The 27,506-nt window shown below is 38.1% G+C and overlaps 1 protein-coding gene across 1 annotated transcript in view; it reads right to left on the reverse strand.

Annotated features, from left to right (window-relative positions):
• Positions 1 to 27,506, reverse strand: part of COL3A1 (collagen type III alpha 1 chain) — an 84,217-nt gene that overhangs the window by 33,530 nt on the left and 23,181 nt on the right. Inside the window, exons 2-13 of the mRNA XM_032211665.1 lie at positions 23,180 to 23,379; positions 19,297 to 19,344; positions 17,271 to 17,387; positions 13,817 to 13,867; positions 10,446 to 10,520; positions 9,290 to 9,343; positions 6,278 to 6,331; positions 4,827 to 4,880; positions 3,583 to 3,636; positions 3,091 to 3,144; positions 1,207 to 1,251; positions 502 to 555 (exon numbers count right to left, since the gene is read on the reverse strand). Coding sequence (XP_032067556.1) covers positions 502 to 555; positions 1,207 to 1,251; positions 3,091 to 3,144; positions 3,583 to 3,636; positions 4,827 to 4,880; positions 6,278 to 6,331; positions 9,290 to 9,343; positions 10,446 to 10,520; positions 13,817 to 13,867; positions 17,271 to 17,387; positions 19,297 to 19,344; positions 23,180 to 23,379 — 860 coding nt within the window. The remainder of the gene's footprint in view (positions 1 to 501; positions 556 to 1,206; positions 1,252 to 3,090; positions 3,145 to 3,582; positions 3,637 to 4,826; positions 4,881 to 6,277; positions 6,332 to 9,289; positions 9,344 to 10,445; positions 10,521 to 13,816; positions 13,868 to 17,270; positions 17,388 to 19,296; positions 19,345 to 23,179; positions 23,380 to 27,506) is intronic.

Genomic DNA, 27,506 nt, shown 5'->3' on the forward strand with positions numbered 1-27,506 from the left:
TGACTGGCGGATGGAATACGGAGGAGGCCCGCTCTATGCGATCTGATGGGACGCAGGGAGGTTATTGGCAGGAGGCGGTCTCTCAAATAGTCAGATCCACTACCATGGAGCGCTCCGTGTCTTATCACGAAATCTCCTCAACTGGGATCGTATTCTGGTAGTCTTTTTTGAAGTGGAGCATGCAAGCCAAATATGGGGCAAAGGAGGAACACATAAGAGTCAAAAATAGTGAACAATAATTCCCAGTTTTCATTGATCAAATTATAAATCTGGACAACATACCGCTAGAAAACAATAGAATCAGAAATGGCAAAGTTGTGCCCTTGTAAAATGTCTCCAAAAAGACTGATTTTGCCAGAGCAACCCCCACAAAAACTAAAGATAGTACAAAACATTTGACTTCCATTATCTTGTCCTTCCAGGAGTCTATAATCTATACCAGTGGATCAAAATTGGCAATGATAATAAGAGTTTATATTAAACTTTCACCCAACTACTTACTGAAGTTCCTGGAAGCCCAGCTCGTCCTCTTTCACCAGGCAGACCTCTGGGTCCCTAAGAAACATACAAGATTTTTACAACCCAAAGCATTCATCACAGAAGGGACAGCTGTAAAACCTTCATTAAATAAAACATTACAGATGAATCCTAAGATTTGGATCAACCATGGTTCAAATTAGACATTTGAGGAAAGCAGGAATGTTTCATAGGTAACATGATTTTTTTTCTTTCTCTTATTTTTAATCAGTTCTTTCTAGACTTCCTCAGATCAGAAGTGATTTAGGCAAGGATTAATTTAAAATCAGAAAGTGCAATAAGGTAAGATGGGACCTGCTTCAGACTTCACATTGCCATTCTGGCATTATATGTGAATTAGGCAAATACATAAAATTGCCTCCGGTATCCATGAACTTATCTCCATGGTCAATGAGTATCCCCCCAAAAAATATTTGAAACTCAGCCCAGCCATACTTTTATTATTGCTAAGCTTAATTGCAACGAAATACTGGTATGTGATAAACTTCAGGTCCTTCTTCAACCAGAATGGAAATGTAAACCTGTCTCCTTATTATTTACTACCTAATAGATTATCAAAGAGTTTTTTAGATTTTTTTCCATGAGGATGAGTAAAAGGATCCCATGTTTATGATAATTCTGTTGTTGTTTTCTCCCTCATACTTTCTACAATATTGCTCAGAAAGTTACCATTGGTCCTGGGGAACCATTTTCTCCGGGAATGCCATTTTCACCCTATGTGATAAAGGGAATATTGGTCAATACATTGTCTTTATCATTCCATATTTGAGCAAACCACATTTACATCATTGTCCTAATTCCATCTTTCTCATATTCTCATCATTCCTACTACCTTCCCCGCTTGGTATTTTATGATTTATCATTTGTTGTTTGTATCTTATGATTTATGATCTATGATTTACTACTTTATTGAGCCAAGGTGGCGCAGTGGTTAAATGCAGCACTGCAGGCTACTGCTAGATCAGCAGGTCAGCGGTTCAAATCTCACCGGCTCAGGGTTGACTCAGCCTTCCATCCTTCCGAGGTGGGTAAAATGAGGACCCAGATTGTTGGGGGCAATATGCTGACTCTCTGTAAACCGCTTAGAGAGGCCTGAAAGGCCTATGAAGCGGTATATAAGTCTACTGCTATATTGCTATTGCTATTGTTTGTATATACATTGAGAGCTTATGCACTGGAGACAAGTTCTTTGTGTCTCCAATCACATTTGGCCAATAATGAATACTCTCATTCCTGTTCCCAATTAAGCAAAAACCTAAGCACCCAAAAGCAAATTTCCATATTTGAATCTCTTTCTGCATCAGACCAGTTCAAGTACAAAGAAGAAGGGTCAGTTTGCACCAGTTGAAACTATACATACCATTTAATTCTCCTTTGGGAGATTGTTTTTATCAGTGAAAATGTAGCATGCAAACTTTAGAAATGAATAAACAAGCAAACTACCAATTTCCTAACAGAGTGATCTTTTTGGAAATAATGTGATGGGCAGTGAAGAGACAAAGTAATTGAAGATAACCTATTTTGCTTCATCAAATGATGAGGATGATGTTACTGCACCTGTCTATAGAGTAACCTCATGAGAAGAAAAAAGTATGTACAGGATTTTTTTAAGAACAGCTCAATATGCAGTGGTACTTCTCTATCAAACTCAATTTAATAAGAACATAAGATTTCCAACAATTAGCAGTCAAAAGCAGAGTGAAATTATGATTAGAGGTACTATATGGCCATTCTGATTAGCAATCCCTAATGGATCTGTTTAATTAGTCTGGTTTTCAGAGTTGTCCATCAACTTGTTAAATATGTTCTAAGTGAAGAAATATTTCATTGATCTCCTTTAAATAAACTTTTTGGGATGGAACATGGTTGTTTAATTTTAAAAAGTTGAGGGGGGGGGAGAGGGAGGTAAATCTCAATGCTTATCTCTAACTACTTTCTTCTCACTGTCCACAGATGGGTTTAAGGAAGCCTTCAGAAAAATTGAGTAACAGGTAATATAAATGGGCAAAAAAGATATATATATATAACCCCCCCAATTCAGATGTCCATGGCAACAACCTTTTCCCCTTTGTCTGAGAAACAGAAAGGAAGGAAGTGGAGATTGCAAGTGAAGCATGAACATAATAGCAATAGCAATAGCAATAGCAGTTAGACTTATATACCGCTTCATAGAGCTTTCAGCCCTCTCTAAGCGGTTTACAGAGTCAGCATATCGCCCCCAACAACAATCTGGGTCCTCATTTTACCCATCTCGGAAGGATGGAAGGCTGAGTCAACCCTGAGCCGGTGAGATTTGAACAGCCGAACTGCAGAACTGCAGTCAGCTGAAGTAGCCTGCAGTGCTGCATTTAACCACTGCGCCACCTCGGCTCATAATGGGAGAGCCATTACCAGGCGAAAAAAAGACAGATTCAGTTCAATCTGGATATGACCAACAGGTAAATATTCTGAGAAGCCCAAGAGACTGCCACTGTTCAACATTTTCTAAAAAAAAAAGAATTTTATTTGACTAAACCTGTCTTCTTCTGCACAAGTGATAAATGTAAATCGTACCTTTAGACCAGCGGGACCTGGATCACCTTTGGCACCATCTCTTCCATCAAAACCCTTTGTGCAAAGAAAAAAAAAGAAATAATATATGAACAGCACATAGGAAATTTTCTAAATTAAAACAGTGAACACCTGGAATGGTTATACGTCCCTCTAGCTATATCTAAAACTTGTAAAATGAGAAGGACCCCTAATTTTTCTATCTCCACTGCTTCATGCTCCCCCAACCCACTCAGCTAAAGTTCATTGCATTTGCTTCAGCAATTTCTGACTGCAACATGCGTGTTTCGTCTGCTATTGCAGTTTTCGCCAACATACTGCCATCCCGCTGAGTTGTATCTCAGCTCTGATAAATGCCCACCAGAATTCTATAGAAATTGCTTTAATCAAAAGAATTTGGAGGGCATTAAGTTGAAGATGCCTGAAGCAGAGTGAGCTGTGTTGATATCTTCTCCCAATTTTTTTATGATAGAATATTTGAGGTTGAGCACTTACCCTGTGACCTTTCATTCCAGGCATTCCAGGCATTCCACCAGGACCTTTGTGGCCCTAAATTAAGACAGAGAGAGAGAGAGAGGGAGGGAGGGAGGGAGGGAGAAATAGAGAGAGAGCACAAATAAAATGAGAACAATTGCATTGAAAGGTTATGATGATCAGGAAATGATAAACAGGCTAAGAGTTTAAGCATGGCTAATGGAATACCTGAGGAATTATCCAGGGAATCAAACCAGAGAAAGCCAAAAGGAGGAATACTTCAGAATACAAAGGATGCCTCAATATTTCAAAAAAACCTGACCCTTGGAATGGATTATTTCTGAATATTCAATTACAAGGTGTTTGTGTAATTAGATGAACTACCGTGACTCTCTTTCTTTCAAATAGATCTAAAAACAATTTTCCTCGGCTTTGATAGCAGAAAGAAACTGGTTTTTTTGCAAAACATGGATGCCACTACATTTTCTATGATTTTGTTCTTTGATAAGAAGTTGCCATAGGATGTGATTTCATGCTATTTGTCCTCTGCTTCATCTGCTGTCAGTCATGTTTAATTTGATTGATTGCTTTTGGTTTATAACTTTCAGATGTTATTGCCGTGGCACCCTCAGTTAGGTTCTCACTTTCTACCTGATGAAATGGCAGGGAGGATATATGAGTGAAGAAGAAAACTGTAAGCGTAGAAAGACTGTAACAGCATGGCTATTTTTACAACTGGGAATAAAACCTACAACTTTCTCATAGGCATAAAACTAGCAATAGCAATCAATATCATTGATAAACAAACATAAATCTTATAAGTGAAGCAAGAAAATAGGAGACCTGGAAATGGCTGAGCAAATTCAACAAGACAAAATATCTTATTTGTAACCTCGTTGTCAGATCACATAGATGGAAAGGCATTTTTTTTTACTTATTTGTGCATTTCTTAATTGGGGAAGTGGGAGGTGGATGGGAGAATGCCTGGGTGGAGATGGGTGTCAAAGCATGCCCTTTCCCATCAACCCTAAGTTATGAAATAATAGGGTGCCATGACTTCTTCCCACAAAATAGAGCTTAGTTTGATGATGGTGGGGACTGAAGAATGCACTAGGGGGACAATGACATAATTATATCACACAAGTAATTGAAATGGAGGTGGCTGGTATATAAATACACATACACACAATGGAGTTTCTCAAAAGGCTTAGTACCTTTTAGGGTTAGTTTCCAACATATCCTAAAAGAAAAATGTGTTTACTTACAGGAGGGCCAGGCAAGCCACGTTCTCCAGGTCTTCCAGGTCTTCCAGATTCTCCCTGAAGACACAATATACAATTATTACATGTAGACACTGACATACATACTCTATAGTCACTCTAAGATGGACTAGAAAATAAGAACACATAGCGATGAAAAGAAGCTTTGGCTATATATTGTGGAGCTACTGCTGGTTGGCCTTACAAGAATTAGGGCAACTGGAATATTTCCTCCCCACAAACAAGATATCTTCAGTAGACTTCCAGACAAAATCTGTCTTGTTTTCTTTCAGCACATCTGGCGGGTCTTTTGACTGATAATGAAAGAATTTACAAGTGGTTATTTTATACAATTATCTCCTGAACCACTCAGTCAGAAAATTGACCATTACATCATCTAGCAGTTTTATGCATGATGGAATGGAAAGTCTTGTAGAATGCTGTGAGTTTATATATGGGTAGTGAAAGCTAACAAACACATTCACTGATAACAGACCACACAAAAATTAACCAAAAATATGTATCTATATGTAGGGCATTTGCTCAACTGAAGTGCTCCTAATGAGATGATATTGATTTAGTTGGCTTGATCTCATTGCAATGCACTTAGGATTCTATTCATATAATGATTCTACATAATTAATGGAATGTTCTTTTTTTGCATTTTTCTCTATCCCCATAAAATGATACTATCTAAATAAGGAGTTCTGAGGAAAATTGCTCAGAAATCACCTCTCCTTTTTCTGTCAACAGAAGCCTCTTCTAGATCCAAGGACTTCATGAATGAATAGACCCCTTTTCCAATTGTGAAGAGCAAAAATATGTCTTAGCTAATGCAGAAATATTAGGCTACCTTAGTTAATAAGCACTGCAGGAGTTCATTAACCAACAGACCTTATGTTTTTAGTTATGTCTTTAATGAAATCTAATTATTAAATCTTTAACCTGCTTTTCATGGAAGAAACTAAAAGCTAGGATACAAACAATTCAAACAATTTACAGTTTAATAACTTAGAACAACTTTTAAAGAAACATTCTTTCTGAAAAAACATTAAAAATCTAAAATTCTGCCTCACAGGATGGAAACTAGTTGATTTCTACTTCACTGTACTGTAAATACATAAAAGAGCTTTGGGTTGAAACATCAATCAAAATCAAGATGTGTGAAATCTGTGAAAAATCACATTTGGATCCAGCATATGAATGCTTTTTTTTAAAAAAATATGTATTATTATTCTTTTCTCTTCAAGCAATGTTTTCCTCCCCCCCACCCACAAAAATCTGCTTTTAAGTATTAGGCAACTTTCTATGTTGAACTGTCCTGTGCCCTTCCCCCGCAAAGAGGAAGGCGCCTTTAATTACGGCAACTATATCACTCATACTATATGTATCTTTAGAGTGACATGCCAAAAAAAACCACTTTATCTTTATTCATGTATTGATAATCAAAAACTTACATCTTTTCCTGAAGGCCCAGGGGGTCCTATCATTCCTGGGGGGCCAGGAGCACCCTGGAAAGAAAAATAAAGTTACATAAAAGCCAAAAATAAACAGATGCTTTCCTTTTTGAGCTAGTTTGGTGTAGTGGTTAAAGCACCAAACTAGCTCTCAGAGAAACCAGGTGATTGTGAGTTCTAGTCTCTCTTTATGGATAAAACCATCCGGGTGAACTGGGCTCAGTCATTGCCTGTCAGCCCCTAGGAAGACGGCAATGGCAAATACTGATTTGAAGACATATCCTCCTTCCCCAAATTATAAAAATGTAGGATGACAAATCAAATTTCTCACTGAGGAATTCAGATCTGAGGGAAGTTTATTTTGTGTATTGCTAGGCCATTGCAAAGTGATTGAGTTGCTGATTGTATACATCACTTTCTGTTTCAACAATATCAAAATATATGTGAGATTTTACAAGCAAGCTAAATATTTTGCTAATTATGTAACATACAGTAATAGGCTTTGGAAGTATTTCAAGGATATGATTTTTCTATACTTCTACCAGCTTCACTCCCCAAAACTGAGATTACAGTTTCTCTTCAAACTGATTTTGAGGATTTGGTAAATGAAGTTGTGGAACAGAACACAGTGGGTTCTTGCAGACATCTTCACTTCTTTCTTGAGAAATGGTGAGTAGGAGTTAAAAATTACTGTCCTATCCCAGAATGAGTTGTAACGTACCCTATTAACAAAAGAAAACAGCCTACAAAACACGCCCACCCCCCAGCTCCACTCCCTATTCTCATCTTTTTTTTTTACATTGCATTATTTGTCTGGCTGTCTGAAAAATAAAAACACCTCAAAGTGCTCCTATGAGGAGAGATCTGAAAACTGCAGATTTTTAAACATTCCTCTTAAAAGACCTACTAATGCAGGTCTAGCCTGTGGGTTAAGTGGTGGAGTGAAGCAAGAATTCCCATTAATGGTGAAACAGCCACGAAAAATTAAACTATATTAGAAGAGAAACTAGCTTTTCAATAGCCAAATACTGGAAATAATTTCATGTGTTTGTCATATTTCAAATCCTTGAAAATACATTGGTTTCATGCAAGCCCAAAATCTGAGAGAGAACTTTTATAAGATGTTTTATAGATGGCATTTAGATCCTAAAAAACTGGCTTGCATGTATCCAAATTTACAATCTAAATGCTGGAGATGTGATTGTGTTGATGCTACATATTACCATATGTATGTATGTATGTATGTATGGTGGACTTGTAAAAAGGTTAAAACATTTTGGATAAAAATATGGTGGATTATGCAAAATATTCTTAAAAAGAGGATAAAGTTTACCCCTCAGTTATTCCTGTTAGGTATAACTACTGATTGTACTGTTATAGAGACTAAGTTGATTTTGTACTTAATAACGGCAGCAAGACTGTTGGTGGCGCAATACTGAAAGAAGGAAGATTTGCCTACTCTTCAAGAATGAACATTAAAAGTAACAAACTTAGCAGAGATGGCTAAAATATCAGCATATCTTAAGGACCACTCAGATGAGAAATATAAACTGGAGTGGAGAAGATGGATTGACTATATTCAAAATAAATATGGGACTAAGAAATTCCAGATAGTTTATGACTGAAAAAGCGAGGAATGATATCATCTATTAAGAGTTAGCCTAACAAAAGAGGAGTTAAAGCTCAAAAGAAAGATGATACTAACTTTTTAAAGTTTATTTTAGAATATGTTTGTTAAAGATTTATACCCTGTATTTGTTCTGGGAAGTCGGGGGGGAGGTTGGGGGGGTTGGGTTCGGGTTTTGAGGGTGGGGGAGGGGAGGTAAATATTTGTAAAAGCCTTTTTTTTAAAATTCAATAAGAAAATAAATTGGTTCAGCCACTAAATATGAAATAATTATAACAATGCTGTGGGCCCTGCTGATGAGGTACCTTTGTCTGATTATAGTACCATTTAATTAAGTGTAGAATAACACAATATTCTGTTACATAATGATTACTTTTCTTATAGGGACATATATTTAAAAGCATATACATATATTTTCTTTAAAAAAAGGTAGCAACTTGGTTTATTCCTGATCTGATCTGTTCCAAACAAAAAGTTGATCTCCAGAAGAATGTTCAACTTATGGAAGAATAGATTTTCACCAAATCCCCCTTCCTCCAGTTGTATTCAGCATAATAACCTTTTGGAAAACTCCCCAATCTACCAGGGCATATTTTCAGAAAAAGATTGTAGAGAAGATGAAACTAAGTATTCATCCCATTATTACCTGGAATGATGGCGTTTACAGAATTTTTCCCTATCACATTTAGATCCAAACCATTGTAGGTCATGTCTGCTCTCAAATCATAGCTCTAAAAAGCTCTTGCATGTTGTTAGAAAGTTCCTTGGTAAACACACAGCTTTTAAAACACAGTTGTATATATGTGTGGGTGATTGTCCATGACCTCTAAACAACACAATAGTCCAAGAGGCATATGCTTTCATTGGTTCACTGACAAATGTGCACCCGACAAATGTGCTTCGACAAAACAGCGCCGATGAAACCGCACCGCGACGAAACAAACAACACAGTGGGACGCGAAAACAACGTTATAACCCTAACCCTAATCCTAACCCTAACCTCTAACATTGTTTTTGCGTCCCACTATGTTGTTTGTTTGGTCGTGGCGTGGTTTTGTCGGCATGGTTTTGTCGGTGCTCATTTGTCGGGCGCGCATTTGCCGGGTCACGCTTTCATTAACTCATGAAGCAAACTACTTTTCAAACTGGATAACTAACACATGTACACCACTGGTGGGATTCAAATAATTTAACAACCAGTTCTCTGCCCTAATGAATTCTTCCAACAACCAGTTCACCAAACTGCTCAGAAAGTTTACAACCAGTTCTCCTGAAGTGGTGTGAACTGGCTGAATCCCACCACTGATGTACACACAAACAAGTCTATCTTACAATATGATATACTGTATAATATGAGATCTTCAGAAATGAATATTGATACTTACAGGAGCTCCAGCTTGCCCAGGTTCACCGGGTGAACCTTGGTATCCATGAGGTCCCTAATGAAGAAGAGAGGAGTTGCTTTCATTAGATCACTGTATACCATATCTACAATCAGATGGAACAAATTTCCACTATGTGAATAATCAGATTATTAGGAACGATAGGGAATTGGACCAGATGAACCCATTCTATTTCATTTGTGCATATAATAATGTAATGTGTCTTATAAGTAATTGCTTTTTTTGTACAAAGCACTATATAAAGGAATGTTGGTTTTCTGTGTTTCTTTTGTCCTCCTTCCTCCTACCCCTATGGAAGGGGTATCTACCAAGTGGGGGTAATAAAACTCAAGTTAGCAGCCACAACTATAGAATCAGCCTTCCCCCTATATCCTGTCCTGTGGGCTGCATTAGAATTGATTTTCATTATATCTGAATATGATGAGAGCCACTTTGATGTAGTCACAGGCTAGAAACAGGAGACTGTGATTTCTAATCCTGTCTTAGACACAAAAATGCCAGCTGGGTGGCCACTTTCTCTTAGTCCTAGAAAACAGGCAATGGCCATCCGCTTCTGAAATCTTGTCAAGAAAACTTCAAAAACTTGTGTAGGCATTTTCTGGAAGTCAAGATTGATTCAAAGGCAGCCTCCCTTCCTCACTAGAAGTGGATAGCTCCTGATTTGGCCTGGTTCAGGTGAACAGGTAGTGGTGGTGGTGGGAGGCTTTGTCTGCCCACCCAGATGCTTTTGCGCATGTGCAGAAGCATTGCGAGAGCATACGAGCACAAGTGCATGCACAAGTAAACCAGTAGTAAAAATAATGGAAACCCACCACTGCTCCCCATCTCTGAATTCTGTTTATCTTAAAACAAAGTCTATAGTTTGGCAGTGATCCAGATGCAATACCCTATTTTGTTTTAAATACTTAACATTCCAAAATTTAAAGACAGCCTTTCAGAAAACGTATTGGTTCAAAATATCTTTAGGAGCCCTACTAAATAGCAGAAGGCTACAGAATGTATTGTTCTTTGCTGTGCTCAAACTATGTTCCTTAGAGTTTAATGCACAATCTTGCCTTCCTTAGTGACATGGTTATCACAACCAACCAACAGTATAAAATATAACTTGAAAGCAGAAAAAAAAATGACAAATACTTACAGATGGACCTGGCGGACCAGTATGACCAGGAGGGCCAGCAGGACCAGGTGGGCCAGGAGCGCCGGCACCACCACCCTATGGGGAAGATTGAAAAACAATGCAATGAATTGCAGATAAAATTTTTAATTCTGTATCGAAATAGAGTGCAAAGGGCAGTGCGTATACTGTAACAAAAGCGAGTTATGTGAAAAGTGGAAATGCTTTTAACTTGACCTGCTCTAGTATTAAATCAGCATTTCAGTTCAGTTTCAATTGGTTTCACTTCCTAGGCTGGGGTTAAGACAAAAATAACTCATTACACACAAAGCAATGAACAAGGCAGCTCCAGTCATTAGGATGAGATAGAAGGTTCTGTTGGTAAGCCAAGTTCATTTGTGTGCTGTCTGTGATTAATTATGGATTCTGGGAATTGAGACATACCCCAGGTTGACCTAAGTAGAGTTACCAGTTCCTCAGCTGGGGACTCTGTTTGTCTCATGGGAAAACTTGGGAAAGGTAGTATAAGGCTATGAACTTTGAGCACTAGGGAAAAGGTACATGACTTATTTGATCTCTCTCTCTCTCTCTTTCTCGTAGTAGCATGGCCATTTTCTTTTCTCTACATATTGTTTCCCTCTATCTTGTTTTAAAAATGCATATCCAACTTCTCTGCAAGAATGTTGTATGGTTTGTTGAATAAGATTGCAAGATGTTCACTCTTGTTCATTAACTAAATATCCAGCTATCTTCACCTTTATTGAACACATACAATTTTAATAGAAATTGGGATGTGTAGGCCAGATACATGATATTTAGTCCTAAGCCTACATCTTGTCATCAAATGCTTATGTAGTTATACTTTAAGTAATCTACTAACAGATAATTCGTTATTTATCATTGTTTCAGGGGAAAAAGATTAAAACCCGCTGGCTTCTTAAAGTACAAGATATATATATATATATATATATATATATATATATATATATATATATATATATATATATATATATATATATATATATATTTATGCTGATAAATAAATAAAGGGAGACTAGTATAGATCTATTTCAAGCTATTTAGCTCTCATCAGCTAGTCTCCCTTTATTTATTTATCAGCATAAATATAACAAATGTAACAAAAAGGCAACAGTAAAAAAAATACTGGGTTTCTGTCTGGATGGTCTCTTGTGACGAGCCGAAGGACAGAGAATGGAAGTGTGACCTTCCTCCCATATTTGGGCATACCAGGGGTTGTGAGCTGGAAATAGTTTATGTGAATTAAAAATAATAAATAAAGAAATCAGTGACATAAGAGATTTATGGGCAAAGAAATATTTCTTTCGGTGAACTGCTATGATGAAAAAAATGGGTTGACTTCATTTTGTAAGGTGATTCATTAGGACTCATTAGATGATTGGGGCTATCATCTCATTTTGTTAAGCAGAAAGTATGCAATTGTATCTTGGTAAGCAATGAAATATTAAAAGTAATTGCTTGTCCTAGAATTTTGGTGTAACTCTGTTGAATCATCTACTACAGGGTCTTTAACTATGGCAACTGTAAGACTTGTGAACTTCAACTTCCAGAATTCCACAATTCTGGAAGTTGAAGTTCACAAAGTTGCCAAGGTTGGAGACTTCTGATATGCAGGGCTTCGTACATTCATGCCCATCCAGAGCCCTATATACCCAGCAACTCAGTTTGAAGTTTTGCAAACAGTTCCATTAATCCCAATGGAAATTATTTATAAAGGGGGAAATGCAGGGAAAGGACCTTTGTCCTTTGTCACACATTCTTGGATCCATTAAAAAAAATGATATAGAAAATATAAACAAGAATCAATATTGGGGCATTCATTTTTTTTTCCTTTTCAAATACAGTGCCACTGGTAGGATATAACCATAGATGTCTTTCTCTGCTAGATGCTCTGTAGTGATATTTAATATCAAATTCAATAATTTAACTGCTATCTGGAAATTACGAAAGTTACAGTCCCACATATCTGGAAGACATATCTAATTGCTGTAGTCCTTCTGGCCATCCATTCCCCAAAAAACCCTCCCATGAAAAACCAGCACCTCTCAGGCACTTTATCAACCAAAGACATGAAAGAAGACAACATTTCTGGTTCATACATCTCAGATGCAGAAGCCAGCGGTAGGCTACAAACAACAGAAGCTGTAAGAAGGAAAAAATGGTGAGCAACTGGAAACATATGAATTAATTATGAAGGATGGATGGATGGATGGATGGACTAAAAGCAGAAAAACGCTGTGAGAAGCAGAAGACAAATGAATTTCATGATTTATAACATGGTAACAAATGAACAACGTAAGAGAGAAGTAGACAATCAGGAAAGTCTGTTGAGAGCACTTTTAATAGTCCACCGTGAGGTCAGTTGCCCTTTTCACAGATTATGCAGATATCACACATCCACATATTGACACACACACACACACACACATTTTTACATTTTTTCAAAATATTTGCTTTCATTAATTTTTGTTTGTGAACAGAATTTATGTGCTGCGTTTTATTTTTGTAGAAAAACTCAGCAGCTTACTCAAGGTCCAGGTGACTTATAGATACCACCATGGTACACTGTAGGTGCCTAATGCCCATTTTTTGGCGTTCATCTGATGAGTTGTGTGATTTTTCTAAAAATGGAAAAACCTTCACACAATCCTTTTTCTTTACCTTCTACAACATCCCAATCCATCTCAAGGCCTGTGCCTAGATTGACCAACATATAAGAGGCAGCACCATCCCGAGTTAATTGAATTTTTAAAAATCCAAAATTGCCTCTTGTAACCTTGATTTGGTGTTTGCAACCAAGTTAATAACATAGCTTTATTTTGGAACATCATGTGGAATGATTGATCCGAATATATTTATTAAGGGAGGCTGAAAACTTTAAAAGTTAAAAAAAAAAAGCTCTCCTCTGTGAAAATAATGCTAAACAATTAACAAGTTGATTTATTACCCACTGATATCTGCATTCTGGAAATAGCAAATACTGTGCAATTAGTAGCCCAGAAAATTTGTTGCAGTGGAGAAAGAAGAGGAGAAAGATCTAGGCAAAAAGAATTGGAAGAGCAAACATTGCAGGAAACACATGGGAACAAAAAGCAGGTGATGAAAACAGCTGAGGGGGGTGCTGTAAAATGTAAAAAGGAAAAGAAATAAAAATATGAGGCAGAAACATCAAGTACATCTTTGGTTTGATAAATGGTTTCAAGGAGTATATCTAATCATAAATCTGAGGGAGAATACTGCTTTAATCCAGTTATGCTTTAGGCAACCATAAATCAGAATTCGTTTGCTAGATAACCTGTGCAAGAAAAGAAAAGAGAAACCATTTAAGCAGCATAAAGGTCATGCTACTATCTTACAGTTAAAACGCTTGGTCCAGACTTGTCATAGTCATACTGAGGTGAATAGCTCTGCAGTAGAAAACAAATTGAAAAGAGAAGTAGTTGTTATAAATGAATAGGTCATCGATTGATACATTAGGAACATTTTTACACACACACACACACACACACACACACACACACACACACAGTGATGGGATTCAGCCGGTTCGCACCTATTCGGGAGAACCGGTTCGTAACTTTCTAAGCAGTTCGGAGAGCCAGTTGTTAGAAGAAACATTATTTTATTTTTTCCCCAATTTACAGGGCTAATCCTGTAAGGAAGGCAGGAAGGAAACATTTTGGTGTTGTTTCTAGCCTAATCTTTATTGCCCTGCTTACAGAAACGGCCTCTCCGGTTAACCCTTATTACATTGTAACAGCTAAGGCGAAGCGCCCATCGACGTGAGTTGGCCACAGCCACATTGTCAATGACCACCGAGCTATGCCTACCCAGCACGGTCCCAAGCCTTTTACAACATGGTCATTATGGCAGAGAAACGGTTGTTAAATTATTTGAATCCCATTACTGCACACACACACATACAGAGTATATACTCATCCCTTAAACAGATATCCCCTCAGCTTGGAATCATAGGCCATACCTTCATTCATTGGTGGATAAATCAAACCCCAATTATTTTAAGGGTTTATATTCGGGAACATAAATCCCAGCAACTTATATCCCAACAGCTTGGAAAGTTACTGAAGAGACAGAGCAAGGGGTGGAAAACCTGTGAGCAATAATTAGATACAGTGGCTGGGGATGCTGGAAATTGTTGCATCTGGGTGATCAAAGGCTTCCATTTAGATTGCTCCAGGAATGAGATCAAGCTTTGCTGAGAAAAAATAATTCCAATGTTTCAGGAGACCCAAATGTACAATAAGAAGAAATGTGAAGAATTGGTTGACTGGAAAGGGGTACAGGATACCAGTTTAGAGAAAGTCATGGGGGATAGGTAGGATTTTTCAATTCGGTCTGTGTTAAGCCTTGCATCATAGGACATGGTCTAGAAAGCAAAAGTCATATTAACTTGGAGTTTTAATGTAAGAGTTGTGGTAAGATACAGCATGCTGGAAATTGCAAGAGGAAATCCCAACTATTATTTACTGGGGAGTTCATTCAGGTGGGATCTCTTTCAAGATTTTAAAATCTTCCCAAGCCTTTTACAACATGGACTGAACTGCTGTTTATGAGGTACTAATTAGTTCCTCTCCTATTCATTGGTTGTTTATGCCTAAAGTTACCAGATTGAGCTCTATCTTCTCAGACATACAGTTCACAACAGAGGCCAAAACAAGTAGACAATTACCATTTTCAACTTGTCAACAGATAAGAAAATGGAATGGCAGGTTGAGAACCCACTGCAATACCCAGCAAGCTAAGCTGTTGTAATATAGTTCCTTGTGTAGGTGTAGTGGTCACCCATGGCCCAGTTCATAACGGGGCATGCAGAGCCATGCTGAACCACACAGGAGAAAACAAAGGTACTCATGTGAACAATTCAGGCAGAATGGGTACCCACAACATTTGTTACAAGATGTCAGGGTAACATGGTGGGAAGAGAAAGGAAGAAACAAGCTACAAGATCAACTAAATGGCACACCCGTCCATACATCAAAAACATTCTGGAAGCAGTAGGATGCAGCTTTTGAGATCGGCAAGTGGGCATTGCACATCACCCAGAGGCTACCATGTGAGGACAAACGATGCAGTGTAAAGATTGCTTGGAGGTGGGAGATACTTTCAATGTAATCTACTGGATCCCATGCATGGATTGCCTCTGTGACTATGTAGGACAGATTAGGAGGAAGCTAACCGCCAGATTGCAAGGACACAAGCAAGCGATCAGATGAGGAGACTCAGACTCATTGGTAGCCTCACATGGCAGTGAACAAGGACATATATTCAATTTTGCAGATACTAAGATTGTTGGGTGAGCAGGCACAAAAACAGTCAGGAAGTGATTGAAGCCTAGGAAACGGCCACTCATCTGTCCTCGGGAATGCTGTTTGCCACCAGCTTATCAAGTACTTAGGAGGCAAGGGCTTGATAGCATAGGAAACAACAGCCAATGACTTAATCACTGGCCATCAACATCCCAATCAACAACTAAAAAGCCACATATAACCAGGCACCTTATGAATACCACACACCGAATAGCCCAAAGTATGCACTCTACTAGAGAGAAGTTCCCTGAGGATGGCCTCTAAAATGAGTCCGAAAGCTTGGAAGACTAAATCTCTGGTTCAGGTGACCAACCCAGATTGGATCCTGCTAAAGTTTTTCCTATTTCTTTTTCAGACTCTTCAATCTTTCACAGCCTGTTAATTGGAAGTACCATTGGAAGTTTATTATACAATATTGATCTGGAGGGAATATATTTAAAATGTTTTAATGAGAAATTTTAATTGAATTTGTTTTGGTTGCATTTTAATATTTCATAATAGCTATCACATGGTAAGTCATTTCATTAATTTGGTTCAGAATCACTGAGAGGCCAGAAGCATGGATTTCCAAAGGTCGGAAGTACAGGGTACATGCAGGTTGAGTGCTTCTCCAATTCTCCACAGCAATCTCTCTTTGATTATCTCCTTTAATTTAGGTTTGCTGTGAACACCTCTTCCAACGTCTTCATAAATTTGGAAATTTATTTATATCCTATATTAACTAGCTCTTTAGTAAACTACATACAATTATAGTAAGATATGGTATTATCTACAGAACGTGTGAGAGAAATCCTGGTTGCCAAGCTATATGTGCAAACATGTAACATTTAGATTTTTGCCACCCAGAATGATTCTTGCCTTGTTTATTCCAATTTTTGCAGGGATTCCATAGAAATAACTCATCTAATTATACCCCACGCCATGTTGGCTGGAGAATTCTGGGGTTGAAGTCCATGTATCTTAAAATTGCAGAGATTGAAAAACATTGATCTAATTCATCTTTTGATAGGGACGCGGTGGCTCAATAGCTAAGATGCTGAGCTTGTCCAACAGAAAGGTCAGCAGTTCAGCAGTTTGAATCTCTAGCGCTGCGTAACGGAGTAAGCTCCCATTACTTGTCCCAACTTCTGCCAACCTAGCAGTTGGAAAGCATGTAAAAATGCAAGTAGAAAAATAGGAACCACCTTTGGTAGGAAGGTAACAGTGTTCCATGCACCTTTGGCATTTAGTCATGCCGGCCACATGACCATGGAGACGTCATTGAACAGCTTTGGCTTTTCAGGTTAGAAAAGGAGATGAGCACTGCCCCCTAGAGTTGGGAACAACTAGCACGTATGTGGGAGGGGAATATTTACCTTTAATTGATCTTTTAACTTAAAAAACCCCCAACCCTTTGTGTTTCTGAACCAATGGCATGCCAAGCATTGCAGATTAACTTTTACACAGTAGCAAAATAAAAGATGACAGAGAGACTGTTACTTACACCTCCATTGAAATTTGGGCAATTTTGGCAGACTCCAGGGGGGCCAGGTTGACCAGGGTCTCCTGGCATGCCAGGGATACCAGGGGATCCATTTCTTCCAGGAGAACCAGGTGTGCCCTAAATATAATTTTCAGGGGGAAATGGGGAAAAAATGAATATCATGCACACTCAAATGGTTTCTTATTTAAGCAATACATGGAATGCTAAACAAAAGGAACTTTATGACTCCGAAGTCCTACTTATATGCATGTATTAAATACATGTAATTGGGGAGCTAAGATCTTTGATAGTGGATTGATGCAATCATTTTAATAATAGGATGCAACAGCTGCCCTGTCTGTTATATCAGCTCATATGTACTGAATAATCAGATCCACTCATTTTCTGGATATTTCAGTTGGGTTTAGAGTTGGTTTTGGCATCAAAATTGCCTTGGTCATTTGGATGATCTTTACTGGGAGTGATAAATGAGGAATGCTGTTAATTAAGATAATTAATCCCATTACGGTAATTATCTTGAATGTTTCAGCAACTTTGATATCAATGCTATAGTGCGGTGGTTCTTACCTTTTCTTTACTATGGACTCCTAACTCAAGATTTAAATCATAACATTTCTTCAAGCCTTCACGGACCCCTATGATGACATTGTGGGTCCATGAACCACAGCTACAGTGTCCTTCCAAAGATGTTGTTCAGATTAGTCCGGGAGGAACATGTCAGCCTTATTAAGTAGACTGAATTCAATTCCACAAGGTGGCTAAAACTTTTTATTGAAATTTGTTATAATTATAAATTTTGCAAGTATCAGTATGCTGTTCCTCCTCCCTCCTCCTCCTCCTCCTCCTCCTCCTCCTCCTCCTCCTCCTCCTCCACCACCACCACCACCACCTCCTCCTCCTCCTCCTCCTCCTCCTCCTCCTCCACTAAATTAGGGAGATATACTCCTGAGCCACTTCCTAATATTACCTGGACATTCTGGACTTAAAAAGTGCTTTAGTCCCTTTTGCCTGGACAATGGAGCCTTCCTGTTTCCATCTACTCCATAAAGAATAATTTTCCTTACTCTCCACAGAACAGCCTTGAAGTCATTTGACTAATAACTAATCAACAAATTAGGTGGCACTAGGAGATTTCTCCTTGAGAAATCTCCCAGCATTTTAGAAAAAATATCAACTGAATGCTGATGAAGGTGAAGAAATAGAATCAGTACTTGACTCAGGTAATGAATTCAATGGGACCAATAAACTGGGGCCAATAAAAACTATCTTCTTCAGGACCATAAGGAAGTCCAAAAGCATCTTCTACCCAAGTCAATTTAGGAATCATTTAAAAAAAAAGATTAATGGTGAATGGCATCAGTTTACATTGTAGTGATAATTCAAACTTTATGTTACTAGGAGAGATAGAAAACTAGGTGACTTGTACCATGATGGTTATAGTTTTGGAGATGTACTAGCTGCAATGAAAGATCAAGGTAGTGCTGCCTCTTGATTACAATACCTTGAGTACAGAAGAATAGAAAAGAGGCATGCCATTAACTTGTTGCCTTGGAATTGGTACATTCCTTAGCAGTCCTTGATGTTATGTCTTGATGTTACACTTGATGTTATGTCCATGCCAATTTACCTTCAATTTCACATCAGAATAACTATCTAATGAGCAATCAAAGTAAATGCCTAGTGACAAAGATAGCAGGATATAGTACCTCCACAACTAACTGGTAAGTGGAAAAATAAAACTCAGCCTTCTTTGGGTCTTTAAAATACAAGTAGGGACCAATATTAGAACAACACATATTTTAATATGTGCTTCAATCCAGACAAATGAGCATATGGGATTGAAGCACATACTAAAACATGCCCTTTCTGGAATGAAAAAAAAAATCCTTAAAAAACAAATGCATGTTGTTTTTAATGGAATGTTACAACTATATCTTGTATAAACAGGGTAGATTGAGTTGTCCATCCTTAATGTATTTTCAAACATTTCTATTTACAAGCAAAGGAATATATTAATTGAACTTACGGGATCTCCCTTTGGACCTTGTGGGCCCTGGACTACAGGTTTCTCGGGCTAGAAGGGAAAACAGAACACTGTCAGGCTGAGCAATAAATATAACACACATGCAAATTAAAACAATTAACCAGAATTTCAAATAAAACAAAAGATGTAATCAAACGAGTGAAATGCTATGGATATATTGGTACATGTTTAAGGGTAAGCAGGGATAACTTACACTCTCCAGAACTGCCAATCATTTGGACATGGTGGCTGGGGCTGATGACATTTGGAATGCAACCACATTGGGAAGATCATGTTTCATGTATGGCTTACAAACCCAATACCTGTTGCCAGCTACTAATATTACATTACCTTGCATATTTTATATTTTATAAAGTATGTAAATTTAATACCAGGAATATAATGAACCAGTATTGAAGGTTATCATCTTTTTCATCTTTGTGATGACTTTCCTTTTCCTTCTCCCTTTCTGCTCAATATTTCCATTACTTTGGCCACTGAGAATGATAGCATTTTGGGTGAAGCATACGCTTCAGCTCCAATATAATCCATGAATATGGACTATAATCTTCTAGAAGTTCAGGAATAACTTGTAATGGTTTGGTTGGGCATCTGGTATACAATACAAGAGATAACTATTCCTGCATACACAACCTCTGGGATTGTGGTATATTGTAGTTGTTACCTGATGAATCCTGAGGGTTTTTTTTTTAACCCATACTTAATCAACTTGAAAGTGCCTAAAGTTTTATTTTAACCTCTCCTTATCATGATCTGAATAATCTAGAGAAAGAGTGGAGAGAGCATGAGGCACTACACATAGCCCCAGTCTATCCTTTCCCCAACAACACATGACTGGAGGCCTGAAGGTTATTTGAACTTGAATGTATTTGCATGAGGACAAGTTACAACTTTCCATGTGATCCGGCACCCTGATTTATGAAGATCATATATATTGTGTGAAAAATTATACTCAAGTTTGAACAACCATCTGGAGATTAAGGTGAGTGGGAAGCCAGGAGATTAAGCCAGACTGCATGCACTGCTCTCTTCTAGCTTCAGGTTAAAGTCCTTCATATGTAGCAAGATTGCGATAGCCAATCCTGCTATGGATCTACACACGAGGTCTTATGTATGTGAAAAACCATAATTTTGCAGACATGTTCACAGTCTATGTGCAAGCATAGTATGTTCATGCTAAAAAGTGAAGGCAGGTTTTGCCGTCTTAATCCAGGAATTAGTAACTTAGCATAATGGCATTATGCTTATTTTTAAAAGCCATTGCTTAGATGTGAACTAACTTGGCCCCTGCAATATATGAAGCTGTTGTCAGCTCAACCAAGCAGGCCTGGCCTTGGTTAAAGGTTTGGTCACAGTGTCTCTAATTGGATGCCAGACATAAGTCTCTCTTAGTGAGCAGCTGGGCAACTGAAATTTTATTTTCTCCCATTGTCCTAGTGTGATGCTTTCTCATAGGCACTGATGGGAAGAGAAATGTCTTCAGCCATTTGTGTCTACCTTGAAGCTTTTCCTCTATCTATTGAGACAGGCCTGCTAAAAAACTTTGTAAAAGTCTCGCGCGTGGACCTTCCATTATTTGCACTCAAATAAACATGATTATATGGCATAAATATAAATATTCCTTCTTTCAGGAAACTTTTGTGTGAAAAATTCATGAACATATGCAAAGTATGACAAACAACAGTGTATTATGTAATTTATAGAAGTTAACAATTGAAATCTAATCCATAATGTCTTTTCTGAAGAATATGGATTTCCTTCAACCTGGACACTATCAGATGTGATAGCCTTCCATTTCTATATTCCCTGTACAATGCAGCCTCTGCTGCGCATTCTGGGAATTGAAATCCACTGCCTTGGACAATGGACAGTTGGGGCAGTAGCTGTAAAATGGCTTCTACTGTACAGAGCAGTGGAGTTGCCATGGTAATGGCTTCACAGTATTCCACAAGGGGGCTCCCTTTGGTAAGGGGAAAAATCCAACATTAGAAATTACATTTGGTCCGGACATTTCCCCCCCATAAATAAATACCCGGGAAATGCTGGGTTATCAACTAGTTCTTTATATATCTACTGAGAAGTAATATGCATTATATTCAGTGAAATCTAATCCCATATATGTTAACCTGGGCATAGGACTTTACGTTTATTTTATTAGCTGAATAAAATTAACAAAGGACTTTCAAACTATTGTGGGGAAAGAAGCAGTGGGACATCTTGATACATAAAAGAGACTAGTAGTTATGAAATAGTTTCAAAACTTAAGTTAAAAGTATGCATGTAAAGCTAAAATGGATAGAGATACTCCATTTTACAAAAGTTTCCATCTTGACTCACATCTGACTCAAACATTTTGAACATGTTTAACTAGCAGAAACCAAGTGTTCTGTATGAACTTCTTCCCAACCATCCAGGCATTATGGGAGAGTTCCAGCTGAATTTCACTCTTGGCAAATCAAGCTGGGCCTTCTCTTGGGACTGAGTTTAGTGTTCTTTGGATCCACGTCTTTTGGCTGGAGCAAATATTCATAATACATGCCAGGCATTCAACTAAATATCAAGTCCAGGCCAATTTTGAAATGCTCAACCATTAGCAGCATCTTTCCATCGGGAAAGTGGAAAGAGCAATTCTTGGGAGACTGCTGTGAGACTTCCTTGGTTGATCCCTGGTTGGGAAGGATTACAAAAAACATTTTTCTGCGGGATGTTTTGGCACTTTGCATTCTCTTCTAACACTTCAGGAAGGACAAAGGTCTCTGTTATATATAAAAAGGAAGGATGTGAACCTTCCTGGGCCTCCATGAAACGGTCTGCTGGATTGTGAGGTGTGGTTTTGGAGCAGGGATGGGCAACCTGCAGCCTTCAAAAACAGATTGTATGCAGATGTTGCAGATACTTTGAAAAGTCTCCCAGCAGTTCAGATTTTTTGGCGGAATCAGTGTGTCCCACCCTTGGCAACCCGCTTAACTGGAAGAGACATAGAGATATAGATAGGGATGTTTGGATGGGGAGAGAAAAGATGGAAGAGAGACAGGGAGGGGGAGAATAGCAGAAAGAGGAAGAGCAACTCTTTCTGTTGTGACTCTTTCTACTGACAACATTTGTTCCCTGGTAGATAATAGAATGTAGGCCTATGAGGGAAAAAAAGCACCTGGAAATTTGGTTCTCTTGCAGCTTATTTAGATCTTTCCTACATTAATATCTCTTTCTATAGCTCAGTGTCCAAAGCTTTTGAATATCAGGCCTGTAGCCATATTCCTTTTGGATCTTTGGACTGCCACACCTTCTATTATTCCACTATGCCTTTTTCTGTTGTGGGGATATGGGAGGGGGGGGGTTGTATGGAGTTAGATGCTATGTAGCCAAAAACAAAATTCCTTCTAGAAAGCCAAAGTCATCCTTTGTCTTTGCACCTCTGCACCTGACAGGAACTGGATGGGTGAAACTGCCAGCATGGCAGTGGAAGATTAGCCCATGTGATGGGCTAGTGGGTGTGGGGCAAGATCTGGGTGGGGAAAACTGGGAAGCTTTCAGATTCGGGTTTTCCCAGATGTGCCAACACGGCTCTTTTAATAAATTGGAACTTTGAGCAATACTTTGCCTTGGATTCTGATTTGATTTTGGATGTTATTTGGAACCCTGACATTCAAAAGAGAACCAAAATATTTAGGGCCGCGAAGCTCAAAAACAATAGCACTCTGCTTCTGCATGATTTTGTTCAAGCCCCAAAGATTTTACTCTTAAAGTTGAGCAAATCTTGTGAAATGAAGAACATGGAACCCCTCTTACATCTAAGCGCTGAGGCAGAATGGATGCAGATATGAAACCGTGTGAAAACACAAGTAAAGCCGAAGGTGAAACTTACATTAAGTTCTGTTGGACAAACAGCGCAACATTCTCCAAATGGAATCTCTGGATTTGTGCAAGGTAACTCTTTATCTTCACAAACGATATCATCACAAAGAACAGATCCTGAGTCACACACGCAAATTTGACATGGTTCTGGTTTCCACACGTCTCGGTCAGAATACAGTTGGCCAAGGTGGCTGCATGCTCCTAAAACAGCTAGGAAAAAAAATAGACAGGAGAAGGGGAAAAAAAGGAAGAAAGAGGAAACATTAATTACTTGGATTTCACTACATTGATCAAATTAAAAAAATAACAGCGAGCGCTAACAAAACAAAAGCAAATTATAATTATGACTTTGCTAAACCCTCTGTCTATAATGTGTTCAACATGTCAGTCCTTGAGAATAAAATTGTCGTTTATAATGCTCAAGCTGGTGGCAGCTCCTGGCTGACCCTGGGTTTGGAAGAAGAAATAGGCCTGGGCCTAGTTAGTACTTGGAAGATAGACCACCAGAGAATGCCAGAGCTGAGGGATACACTGGGGAATACAAAAAGGAGTTGGAAGTAGGCAAAGGCAAATCATGTCTACAACATTGCCAAGAAAACTACATGAGCATGTATGAAATCACCAAGAATTCAGCTTGATTCTATGGAGACGTTATGAGTCATTGCTGTGAGAGCCAGCCAGGCTCCCTAGCATTAAATCAACTCCTAGAGAAGACATGGGTTTGTCCAGAGCTAGACTTGTTCATGTTATTGTGCGCCTTTATGAGAGTGACACTCATAACTTTTGTGTATTGTGAGGGAAGACGCAGGAGCCATGGATCAGAGAGCAAGATGTTTATTAGAAGATGACAGCGATTCAGATTCTGTTTCAACTGCCAGGGTATTTATACTCTCAGGCACAAGCAACTGTCATTAACTGTCACTTTATTACCCAATCACAGGCTGTGCTGTGTCCAGCCAATCAGGGCGCAGCACAGGCTGTTGCTGGGTATACAATAATAACATTTAGCTCAATTTGGCCAGATCATTCAAGATTCACACCACCCAATGTTGTTCTGTCAGTTAGATGGGTGGTCTCAAAATTAGATAGATAGATGATGATAGGTGATAGGTAGGTAGGTAGGTAGGTAGGTAGGTAGGTAGGTAGGTAGGTAGGTAGGTAGGTAGGTAGGTAGATAGATAGATAGATAGATAGATAGATAGATAGATAGATAGATAGATAGATAGATAGATAGATAGATAGATAGAGATAGAGATAGAGATAGAGATAGAGATAGAGATAGAGATAGAGATAGAGATAGAGATAGAGATAGATAGATAGATAGATAGATAGATAGATAGATAGATAGATAGATAGATAGATAGATAGATAGATAGATATCACTTGTCAAGGGTAGGAAGAATGACAGTGTCACCTTCAGTGCGGGGATGGGTTCCAGCAGGCATTACTGCTGGTTCACTCATGTGCATGCTGTGCACACTGCATGTGCACATGCAGTGCAATTAAAATTGTTCTGTGTATGCGCAGAACTGAAAAACAAGATGGCAGAACAGGTTCGGGGGCGTGGCAGGCCTGGATCACTGCTGGTTCCAGCAACCCAGGTCACCAAACCACTGCTTCAGTGTCTGAGATCCAGGGAGCATCTCATTATCAAGAAATTATCCCATTGCAATCTTTTGCTCTTTCACGTGTTTAGAGAAAGTTATAAATGAAATCTATTCCCCCCTACAAATACATTTAGGAATACATTTATTCTTCTAACGACATTTACGAAAAGGAACAGAACATTCTATTCTGAGCATCTTTGGAAAGAAAAAAAATCTGGGTTTTTCGGCTCCAGAGTTATTATGATTGTCATTTCTGTATTGTAGAATATTAAGCCCATCTCATTATGCTCACTTGCTCAGTCCTTATGTATGATGGAGAAAATGTAATATGGCTTGCACTTTCAAAGCATACTATAAATAAATCCTGCTGTGGTCTTGGAGTCATACTTTATCAACAAAAGAGTAGTTTTTCGGCCTTATGTATATATTCAATTGCTGGATATGCTGCTCCAATCTATGTAACTAATTCTGAGTGGCCTATAAAACCTTGTTTAAATTATAGTTACAATGAACTTCACACAAAAGGAATACGAAAGGAATAATCAATGGCCAAAAGTGTAGTGTTATTGGGTGTGTGTGTGTGCTCTTTCCAGCAATTCTAATTTCCCTCACCCTTTCCCCCCACAAAAAATATCTTTGGGACAACCAAGTTCTAATGTGAATATCAATAAGAATTTGTGAATATCAATAGGGAGGGAGCTTGTCTACTCTGATGGTGTGACTGGAGTTGGTTGGGATCTTCCTCTCCAAAAATGAAATCCATCTGTGAAGGTTTATCTCTGAATCACCACAGATGAACTTTCCTCAGAAACAGGTGGAAATTCATCATTTTGTGATAGCCAATTCATTCATTCATTCATTCATTCATTCATTCATTCATTCATTCATTCATTTTCTATAGCTGCCCAACTCAAGTATGTGACTCTGGGCAGCTTTCTAAAATTATTAAACAATTAAAACAATTTAAAAACATGAAAACCATAAAAACATCCACAAAATAAATAAACTTTATCTGTGGTGGATTGCAATGGCTGCCTCATCACACACTTTGCCTGCTCTTTGCCGCTAGAAATGATCAGACAATAAAGCTATTATACAGGTGGGAAGATCAAATATCAAAAAAGATGTTTGAATGATTAAAGATCAAAATCAAAATAGCTTTGCCTGGGAAAAGCTATGAGTACTGACCCACATGCATACTTACAGATTTTAACACTATTACTTTAATACCTTTATACAGAAATGGTGCAATCTTGTGTATGACCCTTCAGGAAAGACTAGAGGCTTTCAGCTCAACCATCTGGATGCAAATCATTTTAGTCATTCCCACATTGTTAAAAATGCTAATAAGAGGGCATGATGGCTCAGTGGTTAAAGAAACTGAACTTGAGATAATAAAATGTCTTAACATTGAAGTGTAGATGTTTACTGAAGAATGTAAGATATATATTGCTCCTGGGAGCACGAAGCCGAGCAAACAAGCCTGAAGATGATGAATGAGACTTCATTGAAACGTCGCCAAGACACTTCCAATTTTACGCGGGAGAAAACCCGAATAACCAAAGACCTATATGGTATGCCCAAATATGGGAGGAACCATACTGCTTCCTTTCTCTGTCTATCGGTTCATCACAAGAGACCATCCAGACAGAAAGGCATTATTTTTAATGTTGCCTTTTTGTTACATTTGTGTTGCATTTGTGCTGATAAATAAATAAAGGGAGACTAGTATAGATCTATTTCAAGCTATTAGCTCTCATCAGCTAGCCATACCCTTAATGGGATTTGAACCTGGGCTGTACAGTAAGGATAAGTAAGGGTGTGGCTAGCTGACAAGAGCTAAATAGCTTGAAATAGATCTATACTAGTCTCCCTTTATTTATTTATCAGCACAAATGCAACATATATATATATATATATATATATATATATATATATATATATATATATATATATATATATATATATATATATATATATATATATATATATATATATGTTTGTTATATTTGTGCTGATAAATAAGGACAGAGAATGGAAGTGTGATTTTCCTCCCATATTTGGGCATACCAGGGGTTGTGACATATATATAACATTTAATTATACTTACATCCGATGTTTACCCTTTATTGTCACTAGAGTTTAACATGGCTAACACATAGGTCCAAGATTCATATTTAACTTATTCCAAACAATTTTATGGTCTTTAAAATAAGAACAACAGATTGATTATGTTTTCTATCACCAGCAAGGGAGAACTAAGAAATTTATGATTACATTCTACTATATAGTCCAAGTTATCTGGCAGAGAGGATGTTGAACTTGAACACTTGACCCCAGTCAGGAAATGGCTAAAATAGTCTCACATAACTTCCATTTCTTATTTGTAAAAGGGAATGAGAGAGAGAAAAATAACAGGAGAGAAGAAAAACAAAGAACAGCAAAGCTAAGCTATAAGGCGGACCCTCGGTTGTTGCAGCTCAAAACTACATTGGCTCCCATAACAGAAGTCAATGGAACTCAGTAGATAGTTAAAAGGGGCATGGAAATCAAGGATACTTCCTAAATGCTTATTTAAACATATGTTTCAAATAAGTAACATCCTCCCAAATAAGTTAAGTCCTTTGATCATACAGATATTGCCAGTTCTTTTCATAGTGGTAAGGAAAAAAGTAATGTTACCAGCAGAAGTGGTACTCTGCTGGTTTGTCCCGGTAGCAGCGGTGGCGG

The sequence above is a fragment of the Thamnophis elegans genome, chromosome 1, assembly GCF_009769535.1.
Source record: "Thamnophis elegans isolate rThaEle1 chromosome 1, rThaEle1.pri, whole genome shotgun sequence".
Taxonomy (NCBI): domain Eukaryota; kingdom Metazoa; phylum Chordata; class Lepidosauria; order Squamata; family Colubridae; genus Thamnophis; species Thamnophis elegans.